The sequence below is a fragment of the Ochlerotatus camptorhynchus genome, unplaced genomic scaffold (genome assembly GCF_037179485.1).
Source record: "Ochlerotatus camptorhynchus isolate MF236.1 unplaced genomic scaffold, CSIRO-AGI_Acam_v1.1 ptg000176l, whole genome shotgun sequence".
Taxonomy (NCBI): Eukaryota; Metazoa; Arthropoda; class Insecta; order Diptera; family Culicidae; genus Ochlerotatus; species Ochlerotatus camptorhynchus.
The window spans coordinates 2,077,836-2,102,665 of record NW_027040666.1 but is presented as its reverse complement, the minus strand read 5'-3'; the positions used below and the strand labels follow the sequence as shown (position 1 = coordinate 2,102,665).

The window sequence follows — 24,830 nt, the reverse complement described above, 5'->3', positions numbered from 1 at the left end:
CATTATACCATTGACAGACATACAAAGCAGTACCAACAATCAATATGAAACTAACGATTTTAAATTGGCTCACCACTTTAGTATAGCCTATTGGTCCCGAGCAAACGATTAACGTACCCTATTCTAGTCGAAATTCTAGTACTACGCAATGTTTGTTTTGATTCGCTATTGGCGTTGACGGCGACTCTGTACCCTAATAAAAAATAACCATAAACGAACGATAACCCAAATCATTGAACTATTCCATAAATGGTTTGGATGATACCCAGAACACGTCGTTAAGCAAATTAACCATACAATTTTTATTAGGGTAGCTCTTTACTCCTATGAGAAAATCCATAAGCAAACGTCAGACTGTGCGTGAAACATGGCGAACTTTGTACTATCCATTCACTCCACCGAAAATTCTCATAAGAAACTGTCTATATTTGCTAGAAGAGAAAATTTTTCGACGGTGCCGTCAACGCGAATGAAAGTTTGACAGATAAAATGAGGCGTTATTGGTTTTTCCCTGTTTTCCTATGTTTCGAGGGGTGAATCGATTAGCTTGGGACCGAAGATAGTACCAGAGCTGAGCCAAAAAGTTGAGCACGTTATTTCGGGACCTTCTAGTCTTAGAGTTACCTCTATGGTTGTACCATAGGTACAACAGTGTACTTTGTATGTCTGTCGAGATGTCTGTACAAGGTATTACGCATGATGCCAATTAGGTTTTGCACCATCGGGGTTAACCTCAATATGATGACAGTTTAGTGGTACTGTTTACGTGGACTTAGTCGATTTTTTCTTGGGTGGATTTTCTCGATAATTTTTCAGACTGCAGTGAGATGTAAACCACATTTCTGCTATGTTCACGAGCAACATCCTTGCAATGCGCTGTTCCTCGACAATTTTCAAGTTAAAATTCGGAAATTTTAGAATTTTTTTTTTCGAAAAAACGACTAAGTGCTTGTAAACAGTACCACTGAACTGTCAAAAAGGTTCAGCCGATTAACACTGAGTTCATTTATGACGTCACGATGCAGTACCTAATTAGGTTTTGCACCGTCGGGGTTAACCTCAATCTGATGACAGTTCAGTGGTACTGTTTACGTGGACTTAGTCGATTTTTTCTTGGGTGGATTTTCTCGATAATTTTTCGGACTGCAGTGAGATGTAAACCACACTTCTGCCATGTCCATGAGCAACATCCTTTCTACGCGCTGTTCCTCGACAATTTTCAAGTTGAAATTCGGAAATTTAAGAATATTTTTTTCGAAAAAACGACTAAGTGCTTGTAAACAGTACCACTGAACTGTCAAAAAGGTTCAGCCGGCTAACACTGAGTTCATTTATGACGTCACGCTGCAGAACCTAATAGACGAATGAACACATATGTGTTCATTTTTAGTAAACAGGGCCCCGCTGTTGTGTCACTTTTTGTCGAGTGAGTGAACTCAAATCCATCCGTGCACTCGTCTATGACGGTTATATAAGGTCCGGGCCAACAGGCATATTGCTTACAAATAATGGGTTGTTAAGAACCATTACCATTCAAAATTCTTGTTTTCTCCATACATTTTTGGGAAAGGAATTACATATATTGCAACCATTTTATTTATGATTTGAGAACTTTAATTGTAATGGTTATGGTCGTCGGTAAGGTTCATAGATGGTTTTGTAAGGTTCATGATAGTCGATCAACTTTATGAGGAATATATCGCGAATTGGTTGCCTGTAAATGACTGATTACCAATTGACTACTTTGTCAAGCAGTTTTGACGTGACTTTCTACCAGCGGTTTCACAAAACTAGACCAAATAATTTATATTTTTTTATGAAACGCACAAATGTTGGCTAGTTTTCTCGAGGTTCTAGAAGAAAAAATCTCAAAATGATGTTTTATTTCAATGTTCGAGTGGTACATAGCAAAAAAAAATGTAATATCGATCAATGTAATTCAAGCTGACGTATGAAATAATGACGTAATAGCAAAAAGCAGATACAATATTACATCAATGGATGTAATTTTGTTCGCAAAAACGATGTACATCGTACAACGTTATATTACACAACCGATGGATTGACCTGGTTGCAGCAGTTTGGATGTAATATTCAACAACTTTTTTTTCTGTGTAGTAAACGTCATTTTAAGTGCTCGAATCAGCTGTGCGATTCCCTTCGGGCTCGAGGTAGACAACCTAATGTTCCAGTTCGGGATATTTTGGCTAGACGTGATCTGGAATTTATGAAACTCATATATGTTTACTTTAAGAATACTAACCTTAGATTGTAAGTTTTATTAACCTTGTGTTTAGTTTGTGTATTGTGCGTGTAGTTTTTTTTAATGTTTGTTTTCAAGATGAATAGAAATTAGTTCATGTTTTAGGATTAATTAAATATTTGTATCGAAAACCACATTTCAAACCTCCCTCTCCCTTTTCCCATCCAAAAAAATTGTAAATCTCCACTAACCTCGAGACAACCGCGAGTATCCGGTCCAGCTCCTTTAACTTATATATAATATAAGACATCAATAATGTATAACGAAAATGATAATTCGGCTCTGTAAAGTTTATTCGATTGAGCCTGTACAAATAAAGTAATTAATAAAAAAAAAAAAAGTGCTCGAATAAAGTGGTTAATTCGCGATATATTCCATGTAAAGTTGACCGATAATGCAAAACCATTAATTGACCTTACTGGCTACCATAACCATTGCCATTAAAGTTCTCAAATCTAAGTAAAAAGGTTCTAATATAGTCCTCTCTCCGACAATTTATGGAGAAAACCTAGGAGAAAACATATATTTTGAATGGTAATGGTTCTTAACAACCCATTATTTGTAAGGTTCACTTTCAAAGAACCATTATACATAAGGTTTAAACTTGATCACACAAACGTTCATGTAAAGTTCCATAACCATTTAAGTTGAAGTTTAGCAGAAATTATAACCAATTTTTAACGATTTTCGGTAAGGTCAAGTTATGGTTCACGTTTATGCGAGCAGCATCTTATTTGCGTTGGAAGACTGTAGCTCAAGGTCTATCCGTCTATCTGCAGGTGGATTTTTTTTGGTTTTTCTGGTCAAATTTGTGTGATGATGTCAGATAAAATATGTTATGCGTATATTCCCTTCATAAAGAACTGAAGCCTCATTGCAGAAATCGAAACGAAGCATTTTTCGTAAGAGCGCTATTTTGAAAAATTCGATTAGATTTGGTTGCAGTGACAGTCGTCCATACTTTAACTAGAGGGCTTTAGTTTACATTCGTTTGCTATTGAACCTTTTGTTTTGAATTTTCCTGTCAGGGCTGTTCAGTTTCTGATGCGTTCATTTTGTTCATTCCACTCAAACTCCGTCACAAACGTCGCCGGATCAGTGGAGTTCAGTCAGTTCAGTTCACAACAAATCTATCGTCTATCCAGTTCTTGTGTAGGCAGTTTTAAAAGGTTCCAAAGTTCAATCTTGTTTTGCTACTCGACCTCGTAATTACTTGGTAAACAGTTGTTTGGTATTAGGTTTATAAATTTTCCGTCTCACAGGTAAGTTATTTTTGTTTGCATGCAATAAATACTCAGTTTTCGTGGAAAGTGTTAAACACTGGCCAGACTTAGCAGTTATAATATGTTATGAGCCTATCGTGTTTTCTTTTTGATAATTATTATAACATGTTATAACTCTAGCCTGAACAAGGCATTATCGAATATAGTTGGTGTCAAAGGTCAAACTTTTTGCATAATAATTTGAAATTGCAAATGAGTTTCACGAACTTCTCTCTTGTACGAGCCAGTATGCATGACTTTGCTGTATTCGATGAGCTGATTAGCGTCTATCATTACTTTGCTGTTGCAAGCAGATAAGATTGTTCTGGAACAAACAAGCTAATATAAAATTTTCTCTATTGTAATTCACTCCACAGGTCAAGTAAGATTCAAACGTAAGGATGGTATCTGCCAACAGCAATCAACTGCGCTACGATGACCGTGTTGTCGTCGTAACCGGTGCCGGAGCTGGATTGGGTCGTGAATATGCGTTGCTGTTTGCGTCTCGTGGCGCCAAGGTTGTTGTGAACGACTTGGGCGGTAATTTCCACGGGCAAGGCAAATCGAATGCGGCTGATAAAGTAGTGGAGGAAATCCGCTCAGCGGGCGGAACTGCTGTGGCAGATTATAATTCCGTTGTCGATGGAGATAAGATCATTCAAACGGCGATGGAAGCATTCGGACGAATCGATGTGCTGATCAACAATGCCGGAATCCTGCGGGACAGAAGTATGGCTCGCATTTCCGATGATGACTGGAATCTGATTCATAATGTTCATCTGAAGGGCAGTTTTTTAACTACTCGTGCTGCATGGCCCATTATGAAGAAGCAGAATTACGGTCGAATCATTATGACGTCAAGCAATTCGGGGGTGTATGGCAATTTTGGACAGGCTAACTACAGTGCCGCTAAGCTAGGATTGGTGGGACTAGCAAACACGGTCGCCATTGAAGGACAGAAGAACAACATTCAATGTAACGTTATTGTTCCAACGGCAGCTTCCAGGATGACCGAAGGCATTTTGCCAGAGATCTTGTTCAATGAACTGAGTAAGTTATAAAAAAAAATGTTTGTCTTTTAAACACATCCTCATCATTCAAATATTTTGTTTTGCAGAACCAAAACTAATTGCACCGGTGGTTGCATACCTATGTCATGAATCCTGCGAGGATAACGGTGCTATAATCGAAAGCGCTGCCGGTTGGGCCACAAAAGTGCACTTTGTACGGGGAAAAGGTACCGTTTTGCGTACATCAATCGACGAGGACGTTACCCCAGAGTATGTCCGCAGCGTATGGGACAAGGTAACCGATATGTCCGAAGCGACGCACTTGAACGCAATTGGAGAAGCCAGCCTTTCGTTGGTCGATGTGCTGGAAAAGTTGCGCGAAGGAAAGTCGGCCGGAAATTCGCTAACCGATACCTTCAAATTCAATTACAAAGACGTCATCCTATATGCATTGGGCGTCGGAGCAACCGTTACCGATGAAAACGATCTGCGATTCCTGTACGAGAATCACTCGGACTTTTCCGTACTTCCAACATTCTTCATTTTACCGGGTCTACTTTCTGTGATGGGCTCAAATCTAACAGCCTCTGCTATTCCGCACGCCAGTTTTGATTTGACAAACGTGAGGATACGTACCTGAATCTCCTCCGGTATTTCTCTAACATTTTCTAATTTTCAATTTAAGATTCTTCATGGAGAACAGTACATCGAATTATTCGATTCAGTTCCAACGGAAGGAGTTTTAACAACAACGACCTCCGTGCTCGATGTACTAGATAAGAAATCCGGAGCCTTGGTCGTCACTCAATCCGAATCGTTTGACGCAAACGGCGCGCTTGTTGCTCGTGGGCAGAGCAGCACCTTCGTGGTCGGTGTGGGAAATTTCAATGGCAAATCTAAGGCGAGTCCGGAGGTAAAATCTCTGGTCCCGAATCCGAAACGATCGCCCGACGCATCGGTACAGATCAAAACTAGCCGGGACCAGGCTGCTTTGTACCGACTGTCCGGTGATCTCAACCCAATGCATATCGATCCTAGCTTCTCCGCCATTGCTGGGTACAAAGTTCCAATTTTACATGGACTCTGCACGATGGGAATTTCCGTAAAGGCTGTTCTCAAACAGTACGGTGGCGATGATTCGAGTCTGTTTAAGGCAGCGAAGGTTCGTTTCTCGAAACCAGTATTGCCGGGCCAGACGCTGCGTGTCGACATGTGGAAGGAATCAAATAATCGGGTGTGCTTCCGTACGGTGGTTGTCGAGACTAGCACTGAAGTTCTTTCGGGTAAGTCCACTTTTGTGATATTTATTTTTCCCAAACTAACATTGAGCGAGTTGCTGTTCGATGATTCAAAAGAATTGCATACCGTGATATTGATATTTTTCTGACTGCAATAAATCAGTCTCTTAGAAATTTTCGGTTATGTGATTTTATAGATCTTAAAAAAAACCCGCGTCAAGTATGACGTTGTCACAAATGACACCAAGATGCCTAACCGAAATCGATTTGGTTCTAACTAGTTTTCAATCCGATAAGTACGCTAACTCAGATCACTAGACATGAGACATGACCGCATTATTGTCGTAGGACTAATAGATTATTTTTGATGTTCCATTTAATCAACATTTCAAAATAATGCTACATACATTAAATGAGCAAATTCACACCAAATAGGAGAAATGGATGTAATGTCGGCCTAAATGCCCCTAATTTGGCCCCATACATAAATTTAGTAATCGACTAAATTTTCAATAGCGACCAAAAATATCCATTAGTACAGTCCCAATGACGCGTTCATCTAGATAAAATTGATAAATAGCATCTTTTTAGCGATGGGCCCAATCTTAGATCCATAGGCCAAAATTAGAGCCCCTAGCAATGTTTTATGGAATTCTGAGTGGTAAAATTAGAAATTTTCCTATTTGGCGTGGATTTGCTCATTAAATGTATGTAGCATTATTTTGAAATTTCGATTAAATGGAACATCTTCCATTCTTTAATCAGTTTGGACGCGTTTTTAAATCGTTCCTAGGCACGTGCATCCCGTGCTTCTTTTTTTTGCGTACATTTTGTTTTTGTTGCGTTTTTTGGTACAGTGAATTGTGAAATTTGTTCATTTGACTCTAAAAAAGTAGTGGATATAAATTCGTATACTCTACCATGCTGCGAACCATGTCAAGAGCATCTACAGAGAATGGATCGTCTGCAGAGATTCCAGCTGCTGGTGCTGCACCTGCGGGACGAAGAGCTGCTGAGGAAAGTATGAGGTGTTTGCTCCAGTGACGCATCAGGCAACTTTCCGTACGTTTCTTGCGGTAGCTGCAAAGCAGAAGATGACCGTTTGGCACGTGGATGTAAAAAACGCGTACCTAAACGGAGAACTCGACGAAGAACTCTACATGCGCCAGCCACCGGGCTATGAAGTACCGGGCCAGGAGGAGCTGGTATGTCACCTGAAGCTTAGCATCTATGGGCTGCGCCAGGCTGCGCGGTGCTGGAATAAGAAGCTGAAGGAGGTGTTGGCGAAACTTGGGTTTACACCGTCCACAGCAGACCAGTGCTTGTTCATCAAGAAGGTAGGTCCTTTGAAGATTTTTGTTCTTGTATATGTCGACGATCTGTTAGTGGCATCTACGCATGATTCGGAGGTGAAAAGAATCGTCAGCTGCCTGAAGGACGAATTTGAACTAACGTGCCTGGGAGAAGTACGACATTTCCTGGGTGTAGAGGTGCAGCGAGACGGTAGTGTTTTCAAGTTGCGGCTGCCAATCTACATCGACCAACTTATCTCTAAGTTTGGTATGGAACAAGCGAAGACTGCGAACTCCCCTATGGACCCGGGGTACATGAAGACCGTGGATAACAGCGAGGATCTAGCGGATGCAACGAAGTATCGCAGTTTGGTAGGAGGAATTCTTTATCTGGCTGTTACTGTACGACCGGACCTTGCTGTCAGTGCGGCGATCCTTGGAAGGAAGTTTGCCAAGCCGAGCGAACGTGACTGGTCAGCAGCTAAGCGTGTACTGCGCTATTTGAAGGTGTCACGAGACTACTACCTTTGTTTGAAAGCAGGAGACGATTCAGTCCTTTCCGGTTACACAGATTCAGACTGGGCCGATGATATCGAAACAAGGCGATCGACATCGGGTTTCGTTTTCATGTTCGGGGATGGAGCCATCTCATGGGCCAGTCGGCGGCAATCTTGTGTCACGCTCTCCTCCATGGAGGCCGAGTATGTGGCACTCAGCGAAGCATGCCAAGAAGCACTATGGCTTAGGGAGCTTCTTCGCGACTTTGACGAAGAGCAGCAGTATCCTACTGTATTGAAAGAAGATAATCAAGGATGCATTTCGTTCGTGACAACGGAGAGAACAAGTCGTAGATCGAAACATATCGATACAAGGGAGCGATTTGTCGAAGAACTGTGCACCAGCAACCAGGTAATACTGGAGTATTGTCCAACTGAGTGGATGGCCGCGGATGCGTTAACAAAGCCTCTTGGGCCATTGAAGCTAGTGCGTTTTCGTAAGTTGCTCGGGGTGAAGGAGTAATTTATAGACGCGTTACATTGAGGAGGAGTGTGGAGAAACAATGGTTGCGCCCTTTACAGATATGACTCCACGTTTGAGCACACCCCTTGATCTACGGATCGAACATTGTTTTGACATGCACAACCCTAGTGCATCTTTATACGAACAAAAGTGTTTTTCTAACTGCGCACATTGTAAACGTTTCTTCTGATCAAATACACAAGTAAATTCGATTCCTCGCGAGTGTTTATTATTTCACCGTAAAATCCATTCCGATTCGTTCGCTGGTGTTTTGTCCGCTTCGTGTGGTGTACTCTGCTGGTTCTCCCATCACAAATCTCACCCCCGGACAAGTCACGAATGACCCAAGAGTGTTAAAGTGACTATAATATAAAAAAAAATGAACTTGCCGCGATCAACATAACCAAAACAAAACGTCACTTTTTGATGCAGCTATAATGGCATCGAAGGAAAGTGTGTCTACGTCATTGAGAACTGTGACGTCTGACATATCTACTAATTATTATTATCGAGGGGGACGACTCTATCTACGATGCAGAAAAGATTGCGTTTTGCTGTGGCTAGCTGCGCGCACGCTGAGTAGATAGAAAGAAGATTGATGACGATTCTGAAGATTTCCTGCAAAAATATGAGCGCGATGCAAGTAGATGCGACAAATGAAAGAAGATTTTTCGAAGATTGATTCGCTAGTGTGAGATTTGTTGAGCATCTAAACTTGAGATTTAGATGTGTCGCCCCCCTCGATTATTATTATTATTTATTAACGACACTTTACCATCATCGTGTCGCATTCGTGTCGGGGTATATCTACTAAGCTCCTAAATATTAATAACGAGATAAGTCAATTAAATCAGCTGTCCCTCGAAATAGATGCACTTGCACAATGAGTTCGAACTCTGTACTGGAACTTGATATTCTTGACGAGCTGAAGTCACTGTCATCAAATATAGCCTCAACACGGAGCGCTGCACCTTTGCCTTCGCCATCTGACTCTTGCCCCAGCTTGGAAGTGGAACTAAATAACAACAACGATGACTCAAAGTGGCGTCTACTTGGTACCAGGAAGGTATGGAAGGCAGTACGATCAGTACGATGCCCGAGTATCATCATGCCGTTTGACACAGCAGAAAAAGCTGAAAAGGCTAGAAGGCGAAAGAAGCAGAACTTGCTCAACAACAAAAACAACAACAACAAAAATAATAACAACAACAAAAAAACAACAAAACAATAACTATAACAACGACAACAAAAACAACAACACCAGCAAAAATAACAACAACAACAACAATTATCGAAACAACAACAACCTACTGCCACCCGATCGAGAGCTTCTTGCGGCAGCGAAAGATCGGTTTTTCAGGCCGCCGCCGGTTAACTATCGACCCACAATGAAATTCCAACGAGGGGAAATCTTAAACCCCTACCCGGCGTGCGATGTATTCCCACATACCGTTCCAGCGCACTTGCCTAGCGGGATGGCTGCAACTGCATTATGTGAGGCGTGTTTATGCAGGAATTCGTGTTTTGTACGGAATTGACGCACCCCTTAGAGGAAGACAATGAACCGGCAGAACCCGACATTATCCAGGACTTGACAACTTCTCTATATCAAGGAAAGGCACTCGTGTTTTCAACGAAACTGACACGCTCCATAGAGGAAGGAAATTACGAGAATCATGACGCTTCGCATGACGAAATAAATTCTGAACATGGATCAGCGATAAATAATTTTGATAATAATTTTATGGATGATAGATTACCATCAACTTCTTCAGCTCATCTTCAGACCACTACAGAAATTTTGGTTTATTGCTGAAATGTTAACCGCATGAGAAGCGCCGGTAAAATGAATGAAATTAACAATAATATCAGGGGAAACATGTCCGAAGGGTCTAACAACAATGATTTGGATCGTCGCCCCATAAAAAAATCCTCCCGATTTTTCCTTCGACTAAATCGGTTCACGTCGGTAAGATCGACCGATTGTTGCATCGACTCTTATGGGACACACAAAATCGGTAGTCGAAAACATAAGAAACCAGTCAACAGGATGACAGAGTTGTAGCAGGGATTCTATGAAACCAGACGAAATATACTGGTTAATCAGTTCATTAAATTGTTTCTACAATGGAAACAGATTAAGTCGACAATTAAATCAGCATACGAAATTGATGAAACCAATCGAAATATAGTGGTTAATCGGTTCATTCAGTTGTTTGTACTATGGAAAAGATTAAGTCAACTGTTAAATCGGCTTATGAAATTGATGAAACCAGATGAAATAAACTAATTAATCGGGTAACTAAATTGGGTTCTTTATGGGTATTGAGTTAATTGCATTACAAAGGGAATCGAAATCCAAAATTTCATCAATTTTGGAGCACTATTCCACTATTCCACTATTTTAAGTAAGTGTGATTACATTAGAAAAAATCACCATCTTAGCGGCCCTCGATGGTACTTCGTATGGAAACGAGCTGTCAGTTGGTTAGTTTTGTGTCAAACAGTGAAGTGATTATTTTGCTTTAAATCTTGATTTAAAATTTGAGATGGAAGTAAATGGGATCGAAAAAAATATCGTTGTGCTCAGAAAATGACGCCCTTTCAGAGGATGTATGAAAACCGACATATTTTTCAAAGTAAAGAACCCAATTGTTTCTTCAAATAAAACATACTTAATCGACGTACTTATTACGCCAAGTACCCCACCTGCTTGCCATTGTAAGATTTCTTAAAAAAAAACATAAAAATATTAATACTTATTATGCTTATCAAGCTGTAATGGCATGTAATAATAAAGTTGCGCACACTTAGTCTAACTGTCACTATTTTATAATCACAACGTAAACCGACTTCGTCTGTATATTAATACGTTTGTTTAAACACCGATAAAAAGCAAACAATTGCCAGATTTTACAATAGATAAAGTGTATGGCGAGAGAGAGAGAGAGAGAGAGAGAGAGAGAGAGAGAGAGAGAGAGAGAGAGAGAGAGAGAGAGAGAGAGAGAGAGAGAGAGAGAGAGAGAGAGAGAGAGAGAGAGAGAGAAATAGTTCTGACACTGGACACTGACAGAAGCACAAGTCGACCACGGCGGCGTAATCATCGGCGTAATCATCGGCGTAATCATCGATCCGGATCACTGCCTTGCGATGGTGAAAGTGTGCCAAAGGACGTTCCGTTGACAACAACATTCGGTTCCGACGCCCGCCACGGTACAATCTGGAATGGCTTAAGTTACTCGAAGTCCCAACTGATTACCGCAAAACCTAGAAAATGCGTTGCCGGATGAGGAAGAGCTGGTCGAAGTCCCTCTTGAGGACTGCTGAGGTAGTGTAAAAGCAGCCATTCATCGGTAAGCCGAACGAGGGAGACATGACTACTCCCACGATAAGTGAAGTTGCTATCAAATAGCTTAAGAACAACAAGGCAGTTGGGAAAGATATTATCGAAGCGGAACTTATTAAAAATGGGCCCGGATAGGTTGGCTACTTGTCTGCACCGATTGATAGTCAGGATTTAGGATGCAAAACAGCTACCGGAGGAATAGAACTAGAGAGGGTGACAAGTTAAACTGTGAGTTAATTATCGAGTGATCACTATTCTCAACGCAGTCTACTAAGTGCCTTCAAAGATCATCTCTCGCCGTCTATCGCCGATAACAAGCAGATTTGTGGGAAGTTATCAAGCCAGTTTTGTGGACGGGCGATCGACAACTGACCAAATCTTTGCGTTGCGGCAGATCCCCCAAAAGTGTCGTGAATTTAAGTCCCTTTGCACCACATCGATTTGAAGGCCGCTTACAATACTATTGCCCGTGAAGAGCTATGGATGATTATTGACGAAAATAGTTTTCCCGAGAAACTGACCAGATTGATCAATGCTACGATAGATGATGTTCAGTGCTGTGTGAAGATATCGGGTGCGTTATCGGACTCGGACTGGAAACTAACAAAGGACTTTGACAAGGTGATGGTCTTTCAAGGTCTTTCCTGTTTGTAGTTCCTAACGTTGATGGTCCGTTGTCCATCTAAGACACAATATATACGATTCACAGGCAGTCGGTCAGTGTACGGTCAGATTTTCCTCGCCCGTGAAGGACGACCGGGACTTATCAGAACAAAAGTTACGCAAATTTTCGTGTTTTCACTGAATGTGCACTCGAGTGCGCACTCTAGTGAATCTTCAGTGAAAACACGTAGTGTGGCTGAACGGTGCGAAGTTTGTGAAGTTTGTTTGGGATAATAATAGCATTAATCTATTTTAACATGAGTTGACTGAAAGTTTCTTTGGACTAAACGTTAGCTTTTCATATTAAAAAGTAATGAACGATGCTCCAAAGAGTAATCTAAGCTTCTCAGGTGCCGAATGATGACAGAACCGTTACTGCACAAGCTGCGTTCTTAGCCACTTATTGAAGTCCGATCATGTAGCCGAGTTCAGTGCTTGATGGTGTCTCGCCCAGTCGGGCTTGATAATTGGTGACAATCTCTCGACAACTTCTTGAAGGATTGTCACATTGCATAGATGTTCGTTCAACTCACTGACTACGAACAAAGCGCACATATTCTGGACAGCAACACCAAAATCGATCAGAAGCTTCTCCGTATTTGGTCGAATCTTGCATACCAGCGAGTTGACGATCACTTCCGGCCGTCCAAACAACGTACGTAGCGTATTGTTGACACCTTCAAGCCCTACTGGATGCAATACTCGTCTCCGCACTGCATCGAGAGCTTCGTTTGGTTTTTGAATTTCGGTCACTTGAAAATAGAATTTGGTTTAATCGACTAAGCTCATTCAAATTGGAAGCATTTGTACAAAGGTTTTTCAGTCAGATTGCTCAGCAGATCTGAGAGCTTTTTATCAGTTTTGCGAGTTGCGCGCTGCCCTAAACGATTCCGAGCCCTATGAGCGACGTCTATTCCAAGGTTTTCTTTCTACACAGTTTCCTAAGCATAGCTAGCACAAGTAATAATTTTGGTTTTACGGTGGTGTAGACCATGTTTTAGGTTTGAAGACTGCTTTAAAACTTCGATAAAACTTGCAGTGTTACTTGGCTAGTAGTTTTGACAGACCACAACAGGCAAGCTTTGTCGTAAGCTTCAATTATGTGTAAGACGTTGTGATATCAACGGCATCATCTAAGCCATTTGGAGTTTCTATAGTATTCATGGTTGCTAATCGTTCAGAATAGAAATCCCAGTTTGTTGAACGAGGATATCTAAAGGTCAAGGTCTGTGAAGGAAAATTCAACTGATCAAAGTATACGCATCCATGATCAGATGAAGTTTCTTCATTTGATACATACAAGTTAGCCAGCTTATGGCTGATTCGATTCGTGCATTCGGTGGTGTTGAAAAGTAGCATACGTCTGCAGACCATTTACAGGCAATGGTGTCGAATACATTTTAATGTGTATCCTGTATACGTTCCTGTATCGTATTTTTTGTATCATAGTTCATAGCACCATAGCACTGCATATGAATGCAAAGCGATTTGATGATCATGCTATATTCCCTTAATCACATAACAGTCCCATATGAATAGGAAATCAAGTAAAGATAAGACTGATATGCGATTATAGGCAATAATTGCTGTATAGCATATTACGAATGAAACTTAGCGACAGCACCCATACGCATGCTTCAGTCTTCGAACCACGGTGTATGTACGGTATACTGAGTTGATGAATGGATGATAAGTTTTCCGTTCCATGTTTGTGTGAATTCTCTGTAGTAGTTCATATTTGTGAAGCCGACCAAGGCTTGCACTCATGTGTTATTTTAATTGACAGAAGTAGTTAAAAAAGAGTCACTGTAGTCAGTCAGAAAGCTCAGAAAGAGGTATAGTCGATTGGAGCACATTTGCGTGAGTCTAATCGTACATAAAATCTTAATTTTGAGGGACCAGCAAGTGTTCCGATTCCGTAAGTACAGGTTCAGTGTGAGTAGTTTAATCTTATCATTTCGTTTGCAAATTTACAACCCAGGGGGTGAAATTTTCTGCACCACCCTTTTAGGCAGTGTAATCCTATCGATTTTAGATAAGACTGGTACCTTGGTGGTTGTTAATCGCAACTCAAGTGCCATGATTAGGCATTTATTCGAATAAAAATAACATAATTCAATCAAAAGTTTGACTTTTGGACTCGATTTCCTATCGCTGACCTGTAGGTGTCAGTGTTGAATTAAAAATTCACAACCGGTTCCCAACCCTCAGACAGTTTTTGCAGCTTGTTGCGATCGTCCGTCGATTTCAGCAGTCTCATAGTAATTACATCTAATCGTTCGAGTAATTTTAACACTGAATGTATTTTTTGTTGTTCATCTCTCGTTTCAATAGGTGCTTACGTCGATTTGAAGAAGGTTGTCTTGAAACCAAACATGACCGCCGGAAAGAGCCTACAGAGTGATGCCGTGTTCGCCGGTATCAAGGATCGAGTGTCGGAGAACGAAGCTAAGGCTAAGGCCATCAACGCTGTGTTTCTGTACAAGATTACGGACGGTGGCAAAGTATCCAAGGAGTGGGGTAAGTAAACAATCGGTGGTGAAGTCATTTATACTAACAGATGGATATCTAATAGCTTAACACGTGTGTGAATGTGTGATTTTGTCAAGATGCTCCCATGGAAAAACGGATAGTACCATGACTCAGGCCTCCTACCTACCGTCGTCATGGTGGGCTATTTTGGATTAGACGGTTTACTTTCGATACTTTCATGTTTGATAGAATCAGCGTTGTGAAGTCGGATGAAAATCGATCGACGACTATTCGGTTCCGGCTTCGATTCATACAAAATGCTAAAAAATGGAAAAATTCCATTCACATTTCAAGCACATTTAAGCAAACAAATTTGGTTATTTAGAAGATATTTTAGACATTTTTAATTAAATTCTTGTTCACTAATTTAAATACTTGCTGTATGAAAATAAATTGATAAATTTAAATTGCAAGTAATCCATCATACGTATTAAGGAATATCATGAGAAGATATTTTCTCCTTCCCATGGTAGCACAGGTGATCCACAACTTTTCGGTCCGTCTCATGTTTGTCAATATACCATTAAATAGTCAGTACTTATTTAAGATTCTCCGTGTGTTAATTAATCTCTGTCCATATGTATTCTTGAGGATTTAACTGAGTAATTATTGATAACAGGGTGTCGAATACCTGAAAAACCTGGAAAATCAGGGAATTTCTTTCAAATTCAGGCAAATATTTCTTAATCACATAAACTTATTAATAATTATGACTGACCTCGCTAGTTTCAAACAACTTAATTAATGAAGTAATGTTATTTTTAACTTAATTATGTTTGAGGATGGTTCTTCATTTCTAATGTTTAATTAGAGTTGCGTCTTTTAATAGATGTTTCACCCAGAATCTTCAAAAAATGTACCCTCTAATTATATAGTTGGAGATGCCAGATATCAAACTTTAGTGGTCATTTTATACGATAGATGAGGAGATGAAAGTATAGAGTTGATAGTTCAGTTAGAGTACGGCAGTGTGAAATTGTATATAGGGGAAACAGCACTATTGGCCTTTGCTCGCTTTCTACTCTCTAGGGGAAACAGCCCTATTGTTGCGGTACGTTAGCAGCGTTAGAAGCCTATTGTTGTGTATTGTTGTATGAGACCTCCATACACAACAATAGGCTTCTAACGCTGTTAACGTACTGCAACAATAGGGCTGTTTCCCCTAGAGAGTTGAAAGTGAGCAAAGGCCAATTTTGAGCAATGTCGATTTTTTAGAATACAACATATCAAGAAGACTGGCAACTTTGCCTGAATCCGAGCGACAGACACAGCAGCGCTGTGCTCGAGCGAAGATGGAAGCAACGCATAGAAAAATGAGTAAATGCACAAACCTTTCTTCTGGATGGAACTTTTGCTATCCAATTCGTTCGGAGCATTTACCTTTGAGCGGGAGATGACGCGATTGTGCCTGCCTCATGCCGGTCGTTTGAGAAAATGGAAGAGTTGCCAGTCTTCTTGATATGTTGTCTTCGCTTTTAGGTAACCCCCAAGAAACAAGATGAGTGTAATAAATATGTATAGACAGGTCAACATCAACGATAGAAGTAAACAAGGTCTTTTACGTCATATAATAAGATATACTGAAGAGTAGGTATCCAAGATTTTAAATACTGAGAATCAGTGTTGTGAAAATATCAAAAGATCTAAGCTCACCAATGTGCATAATCTCATTTGAGTATCGTAAACCAAAAACTCAACACGCAAACAACAGCCGATGATATTACAAGCTGTGATACGGTTGCTATGATATCATGCTAACAAAACTCCCCGGCTACAATTCTCACCCAACTGTGTTGCTTTTGAGCTTCAAGATTTTTGCTGTACATCCGAACACGAAACGAAACTTCCATCACTGCTGGCAGCAGTAACTTCGTGTCTGCCATCAGTGAAGCGTAAAGAAAGATAGCAAACTATGCTTTCTCTTTCTAAGAAAACGATGTGCAAAGGAATCATTTTTTTGGTTAGTCAACTCGTGGCTTCAATTTTACATGTTCTGAATAGACTCGCAATATCAAAGGAGCTTGTAAAAACAATATCATGCTTGATATTTTATTCCAATATCATGCGTGATATTGGGAGCCCTTGAGAGCGAAACAAAATCATTTGAGTGAGGATTATGCCATCACTGCTGGGAATTAACATTAACTGAACATACCAAACTCGTTGCGGAGGCTAAACAACCTATAATTAAAGCACATATCAGCAACAGTTGTTAGGAAAATTACCCTAAAATGCTACGTCATTTTTGCATTTTGTGAACCTGGTGAGCTCGGAAAATAAGCTTCTCAGACAAGGTTTAATATTGTGATGTTGTTGCTATTGCTGTTAAGATGGAATTTACTTACAGCAGAGGAGAAAGTGCTGCTTTTACGATTTCCGATCGATTAAATCCGATCGCGAAATGGCGTTTGGTTAAGCGTATAATTTTCTTGTGAAGCTAAGTTTCAACATGCTCAAAGAAAAATAAAATTATAATGTGATTAAAGACAAGTGTTTCATATGCAAGATGTAGCGGAACTGAGACCCCTAGCGTGGAATTCAGAAACAATTAGAAAAGAACTTCTAAGGGTGAGAAAATTTCCATGCCAGGGACCTCTTCTCGTATCATGGAGTAAATCGAGGTAAGAAACGGATCACGGAACTGCGATTAAGTAAGGATGTTATGTAGATTGATACCGAGATGGTTGCAGTTTTCTTCAAAAATCGCTGTGAATCATAGTTTCCGCTTGAATTTATTATCTGACGCTTGAAACGTTTAAAATTTTTGAATTTAGGAAAATGCGGTGCCTTACCGTTTTTAGCAACACGTGATTTTTGTATTTTTTGCATTCTATAAAAAAAATCGAACGCTTTATTCAATTTGAGATTGTACTGGACAATTTTTCATGGGTTAGAGGTACATGTGCTATTTCATGGAAAAATGTCCAGAACAGACTAGTAAATATCTAGGGACAGCTATAGCTGATGAGAGTTGCCTAAAACGGATAGGTATTGTTCCTGGATTTTTTTTTTGGAAAGCTTACTGAAAAATCGGGGAATTTTCATTGAGTCGAACCCCTGGATAAACAATTAGCAAACTATTGATTTTAAACAAAAACTTTTTATGATGGGTTCGACAATTTTAGGCTGTATGTATCATTTTTTGTACTAGCACTTGTTTACAAAAATAATTCATCATATGGACTGGATTTTTCGGGATTACTACTACGCCAATCCCAAAAGGTCGAAGTACAAAAGACCGAAACAATTTAATGCCAAATCATGAAAAGCCGAAAAAATTGGCGAAGCGGCCGAGTGGACCGGTGTGAGCTCAAGATTTCACATAAATATACTTGCTTAGATTTTGCCATGTTATAAGCCCCATCCTGAGTTTTTTAAATTATTGTTTAGTCATAATTCATCTCAACCCTCTTAAGATGTTGACACTTTATTAAGTTCGTAGTTTATATTTTACTATTTTGTTGGCAAAGAACTTTGAATATCATTCCTTAAACTCAAGCTTTACAATTATTCAAGATCTAAGGACAACAATTCTTCTGACTTTACATGTAAACTGCTAGTGTGTAATCTGTATCTGTATGCTATAGGCTTTAGACGTACTTAATATTATTGAGAAAATGGTTCATTCCGGTAAATGGTGCGTTCGGCTAAATGGTCTATTCGGGCAAATGTTATATAATCGCTCTGAAAGTACATTACATTGTAGTTTACCATTTAGTAATTTTGATTCGTTTCATATTTCAGTGCTGGATTTGAAGAACGCCAAAGTGTACGAAGGACAAGTGCAGGGAAAGGCTGACACCACTATGACCATTTCCGACAGTGATATGGTTGATATGGCACTGGGCAAACTACAACCGCAGGCTGCTTTCATGAAGGGCAAGCTGAAGATTACCGGAAACATTATGCTGGCTCAAAAGCTGGCCCCGCTGCTGAAGACGGAAGCGAAACTGTAAAACAATCGTACTGATGAGCTCGGTTGAGTCGTTACTATGCTACATTCTTTATGTTATCTAATGGTGATATGAGCGGTTTATTTCACATTTTCACAAACTCTAGCATTAAGCTATAAAATAGTATTTTAGACATCAAATCATTGCGGTTGATATTTTTTCTGTAATCTTGAGAGGAAAAAGGGGCAATAGTAAAAAAACTTAAGGAATTCTAAAAATTAGTTCTGATTTATGAAAGAAACTTTTAATCCATATTCTCGTTTACGTTCGAACAATATTTTTCACACAAAAACAAGTTTAACGTAAACAAAAACATGGGAGATTGTATCGCTATGGACTTCGTAGGTAGGTATATCGAAAGCGTGTAATATCATCCGAAATACGAATTATTGACCCAATTGGTTGCTGCTGGGCTGGCAATAGTGCCTTGAAAGATTGATGGTTGGCGAATATCCTCAAGAGATTCGTTTCAGTGGGCTTCCGAGTGATTGAGACTGCCGTGACCTTTTTTTTCTTCAAGTTTACCCACATTAGATCCGTTTGCGTTGCGTTGACGTAAATTTAACAGTTATACAATTGGATAGGAATCTAATTTGTGATGTTTAATAATCAAATTTCGGATACTGTTCGAAATTTGTGGTTTTTTGGGCATTTTGCAACAAATAACTTCCAATTTTGAACACGAAACTAAAAATTTTGAGCACGAAAACTTCAAGAGCACTAAATGACAGCTAGACACAATGTTTACATTTGAAAAAGTTGCAGAATACACACTAAAACTCTGTAAAACACACTTAAATCGTAGTATCCGTTTGGGGATGGATAAAAATTTTTTGCGTAATTTTTTACATTTTTTCATAATGTATCACATGAAATCTCAAGAAAAGATATAAACGCCGTATTTTCAATGGCAATGTGGTAAATAAACATAAGTTTATAAATCATGGAGGAACACTCATAAAATTAAACTGATTTCCACCAGAAAACAAAAAAATCGTCAATTGGTAGGGGGGTGGATAAACTTTTTTTGCATACTGTACCTATTACCTATCATACTTCACACTCACTCGATTTTACTCAACGAAATTGACTAAACTCTCATTTGTTAACAGCCAATTTTTTTCATCATTTTAATTCCTCATTAACTCTATCTGCCACACTCTCCTCGCCAAATTTCCTCAATCAGAAGAGGAATTTTAATTCTATGCTGGAAATAAGGATAAATTCTTTTTATGTAAGGCGGAGGGATGCCGGAAGAGGAAAAAAGACCAACAACATAATCGGATAGGGGCAACTATCACCTTTTCGAAAGTGGTATTGGTTTGCGTGGGCGTGCTTTGGTTCGCGTGTAAATGGCCTTAAAAAGTTTGTTTACAAATGCTTTTGTGCCGTTATCAAGTGTTATGCCTGAGTTAACTCTCTTGTTTATCTACCAATATTATTTGAAATTTTCGAGGCTTCTTATGCCTTCGTGATCTTCTCATGTGAATTTATTTAATGAAGTACCGGTAATATGTGAATATTTTCTTCGCTTGTAGTTTATTTTCAATTAATTTATTGTTAAAACCAGTACAAAACCTAGTAGATTGATTTGTTGAATTATTTACTTATGTTTTAGTTTGAATAATTATTGTATGAAAATTTGAAAATAATGTTTTGGGGTTAACTTGCATCTATTTTATTATCACTTTAGCTTACAGTATGTCTGTAGAATAATGTGAGTTGATGTGATTACAGCTCATAAATATCATTAATATGTTTGAAAAATATGTTTTTTTATCAACCATAAATGTGGGAACAAAATAGTGGCTCACATTAATGTAGAATTATCAATGATTTTTAAACAAACTCATTTAAAAATACTGGTAAACGAGCCTTAATAATTATTGCGATAGTAAATTTTTGAAAAAAAAACGAACTTTTTTCAGCAATTTCACCCCAGTGATCAATTTACTCCCGGTTTACGGTAACATTTTACTGGTTCTCATGCAAGGTGTCTACTCACTTAGCTAAATAAAAATTCCATAGTTTTTCAGGTTTTGCTAGAGCTTTTCGGATAATTTACATGTTTAATTTCAAAGTTCGGCATTTCAAACATTTTTGTTAGTTTTGGAATTTGAAAATTTCTCACGTTCCATAACCTTCTCCTCCTTCTCCCCCCTCCATGCCTGGCATATTTAATTTAAAAAAGGCACCCTGAACCTTGAAGGTTTTTCTAAATACAGGATCATTTAATTTTCTAAAATTGAAATCCTAAAAAATCAAAGCCTCAGATTTTCTATTTCTTTTTTCCCAAACCTTGAATCTTGATCGTTTTTCTGTGTCCAGCATCTAAAAAATTCAATTCTATTATAAATTCCTCCATAATACCATAGACCCCCGAAGAAATATGCTCAATCCACAGACAAACAGACATAACACATTGAATATTTCTCACTGTAAAACATCGTCGCTAAAACATATCCGCCATCTGCTGAGTACACTATGGTGGGTAGTACGCTGAACAGATGGCGGTAGTGTGAAAACGTCAAACGGAAGGGAATTGACAATGCGCGCCACAGGTGGCGGTACTACCAACTAAGATACTTTTAAATTGACCGGTAAATGCTTGTTCGATGAACATCTTGCGAGTGTTATGTCTGTTTGTCTGTGCTCAATCTGTTGCCTCAGGAAGTACTAGACCATAAGAAAATCCACGAATCCCTCATTAAACTTTGTCAATTTATAAGGCGAATCAAAACAAACACAAACTTTGACAGATTATAGTACGAGAATGGGATATGCTTATTGATGTACACTGAAGTCTTTTACGCGGTTTTTTTACACGGTTATTTTTACACGGTTTTTCGCGATTTACACGGTACGTTTTTAACGATTTCTCGACAACGATACAACCTATCGACTTGATTCCAATCACATTATCCGTTTCAAGCTATAGGTAATTGAATGGCGTATTTAAAAAAAACACAATTTTTGGTGTAAATGCAGAATTTTTTTAAATATGTCTATATGAACCATAGCATGCTATAATTACAAATTGCATCAAAATCCGATTTTTTTTAAACATTTAAACATGTGAAAAATCGAAATTTCGTAGGTTTTTTCTACACGGTACGTATCCACCGTGTAAAAAAAGACCTGAGTGTACTTGGGACCAATGGGGCTAGCGAGGGGGGGCGACACATCTAAATCTCAATTTTAGATACTCAAAACATCTCACACTAGCGAATCAACCTTCGAAAAATCTTCTTGCATTTCTCGCATCTACTTGCATCGCGCATCATCTTTTTGCAGGAAATCTTCAGAATCGTCATCAATCTTCTTTCTATCTACTCAGCGTACGAGCAGCTAGCAACAACTCAACACAATCTTTCCTGCAGCGTAGATAGAGTCGTCCCCCTCGGGGGCTAGTCAAGTAATATAAACGTCTTAAAAATCTAGAGTTGGTTGGAAATGCTATCTAACATGAAGCTTTAGTGTGATAATTTATTAGCTAGAGAATGGTCTTAGAAGAGGGTAGGTAGATACTTCCGTTAAAGTACGGCAGTATGAAAATTCAATAGAAGTGGAAAATAAGCGAAGGGCTAGGCGAAGGGCCATTAATTCGACGGACAAGTCAAACACATACTTCTTTGCCTAACCCGTTCGATGTACGCGGAGATTTAAAGTATGTCTTCACGTCTACAGGCAAAAAAGTGTGCGCTTGACTTGCTCATATACTGTCTGTGGCTGTGGAATAGTTCTAGCGATGTTTCAGCACTACCTAAAGCCCCACGTTGCCGAAATCATTTTCAGTCGATGGTGTGTTATAATGCAATTCTTCTTTACTCAACTATTGCTCCTGTGTTGCTCCTCTCGTCATGACCAACTTAGTCATCTCAGAGAGAAAGCAGTAGGGTGGTTGTTGCGTGATGTACCATCATCAGCATTGTTGAGGGCTACTCCCGCCTTGAGTTGTTACATTCAAAGTGTTTTTATGTTACTTCGAGAGGAAAATTGAGAGATATCCCAATAAACATTAAAAGCTGAATAAAAGTTTGTGCAGCCAAAAATAATCATATTCAGTTAGAAGATAGCTTTTCCAAGTTTTAATCAGTTAAAAATTTTGGTGGGGATTTCACTCTGTCTATTTAGATTGTTGATCATAGGTTTTTTTTAAATTGCTAGCAGCATGAATCTGATTATAAAATTATGCAGAGATAATCAGTTTCAAAGCCATTTTGGCATTATGCAGCCAGTTTGGAAAGTCTAGGCCATTTGGACATATTTGGACCATTTTTGGGTATTTTAGGGCCATTTTAACGTGTCATGATTATTATAAGAATTATCATTTTCAAGCTGTTGATAAGATTTGTAGACCAATTTATATTGCAATTCTACGCCGTTTTTATCTTGTTTAGGGTATATTGACGTTTCTAAGCCATTTTAGCGTTTTGAGGACTTTTTCGCGATTTTTGGCTGTTTTTAATGGTCATACTGGCATTAGAAGTAGGTCTTGACTCGGTGTTTTAACAACGTTATGAGGTGGTTTTATAATTATAGTCAACTTTCTACAACTCGTTATTCAAAGGACCATCGAGTTATAGAATTATCGAGTTATAGAATAACAATCCCATACACAATCGCTATCCCAATAACCATGAAATTAATTTTTACTATGGCTCTATAACTCGATATCGAGTTAGTGGACATCGAGTTATGGAGAGTTGACTGTAGTTTTAACCAGTAGCGCTTCCATAACCTCAATCTACCTGTGCACCAACTCCCAAAACATAAACAATTATCAAAATATTGCTTGCAATGGATAGATATCGAGTAAATTAGAATATGAAGTGTATTTTTCAAGCGATTCGAGTATGAATTGGCAAAAATCTGATTTTGAAAATTGGTGCTCAGGTAAAAAGTGAGGTTACGGGACGCCACTAGTTTTACAGTAGATTTTTGTATACTACTCATGCGTTTAGACCGCTCTTTCAGAGTCATCAGATAATTTTTGAACATTTGAGGCCATTTTTGTATTTATTTTTTGTCGATTAACCATAATTTTGTCGAGTCTAGCTATTTTATCTTTCTATGCAAGTTTTGGGCGTTTTGGCGTTTCAAGCCGTTAAAATATCATGACTTTTTAACATAATTTTGCCTAATTACACCTGAAAAATCATCGGTTGCAGGACAGTGTTACCGATTTATATTGGATAATCCAAAGCTATGTTGATCATTATAACATTAAATTTTGAATAACAAATGATAAGACAATCTTATTCAAATGTCGTAATAATACCTCTGACCAAGGAAAAATGATTTATATAGTTTTCATAAAAGTTGACGATACAAATACTAATGAGGAAAGGAATTCCATCATTTCCTTTTCCCTAGTCCTTTTCCTCTCCTTCCCTTCCCTTCCCTTCTTCTCTTTTCAGAAAGCGAGTAATGGCGCTATAACCATATGCCATATAGGGCTAGGACAAGAGTTAGTGCTCAGGTCCCAACCGCTAGAAGAAAATGGTAGCGAGCAAGGGCGCTATAACCTAGGCGAATACAGCATTCCCTCCGTATAGGTTACGTAAGCACACCGCTCTCTGTTGTCCTTCGACTGAGGTCGGCTGGATCGATTGAGGGATGGAACTGGGTGGGCGGTGCCGTCCACGCTTGTACGGAGGGAGGACTGTACGCTCGAACACAAGGGGTAAATACCTGTGTTCCATCCCAGGAGATCGGACAACCAAGGAGTGTACATTAACTTTCTTAGCTCTGTCACTCCCAACGATTTATATAGCCTATTTTCAAATCCTGCATACGGAGCGGTTGGTACGGTATGTCCCCGCTCTTTGATTACCTGTGGATTAAATGTTAACCACTGTCTATACTTATTAAGTAGACATGGTAAACATTCACTTCCACAAAAATTAACTAAACGCTACACAGTAGGCCTGGCCGCTTTATTGTTTGTTTCACATCCTTGATGTGCAGCAGGCATTAATAATGACAAGAAAAATGATAGATGTATCATTTTCCAGGATTCTTTCAAGTACTGGCTGTGTATGTGTAGACTAGACTAGACTAATTTTGCCTAATTACACCTGCATTTAATATTGGCCGGTAGCGAGCTTATACAATTCCTAAATTCCTAAGCTTATACAATTCCTGTGTCGCAATCGAAAAAAAATTGAGAACCGCTGTATTAGTATACTCCTGGACTGTGTTAAATTTTCGACGATTTTCGTCATATTCAAGCTGTTTTTCCTGGAAAA

The 24,830-nt window shown here is 39.1% G+C and overlaps 1 protein-coding gene across 3 annotated transcripts; it reads left to right on the top strand.

Annotated features, from left to right (window-relative positions):
• Window positions 1–3,902: 3,902 nt before the first annotated feature.
• Window positions 3,903–18,797, top strand: LOC135701723 (peroxisomal multifunctional enzyme type 2-like). 3 transcript variants are annotated; one of them, XM_065222586.1, is made up of 5 exons: window positions 3,903–4,575; window positions 4,643–5,157; window positions 5,221–5,818; window positions 14,429–14,614; window positions 18,371–18,797. In XM_065222586.1, the coding sequence occupies exons 1-5, from the start codon at window positions 3,927–3,929 to the stop codon at window positions 18,580–18,582; spliced, it is 2,160 nt and encodes a 719-aa protein (XP_065078658.1). In that variant the 5' UTR covers window positions 3,903–3,926; the 3' UTR covers window positions 18,583–18,797. The 3 variants fall into 3 exon arrangements, with proteins under 3 accessions (XP_065078658.1, XP_065078659.1, XP_065078660.1); XM_065222587.1 differs by lacking the exons at window positions 3,903–4,575; window positions 4,643–5,157; window positions 5,221–5,818 and adding an exon at window positions 13,887–14,012; XM_065222588.1 differs by lacking the exons at window positions 3,903–4,575; window positions 4,643–5,157; window positions 5,221–5,818 and adding an exon at window positions 14,335–14,355.
• The last annotated feature ends 6,033 nt before the right edge of the window (window positions 18,798–24,830 follow it).

Bases quoted from the DNA above. Each gene is read 5' to 3' on its own strand.
- LOC135701723 (XM_065222586.1), top strand. From the start codon at position 3,927: ATGGTATCTGCCAACAGCAATCAACTGCGCTACGATGACCGTGTTGTC. The intron at 4,576-4,642 runs GTAAGTTATAAA...TTTGTTTTGCAG, and splicing joins GATCTTGTTCAATGAACTGA to AACCAAAACTAATTGCACCG. The intron at 14,615-18,370 runs GTAAGTAAACAA...TTCATATTTCAG, and splicing joins CAAAGTATCCAAGGAGTGGG to TGCTGGATTTGAAGAACGCC.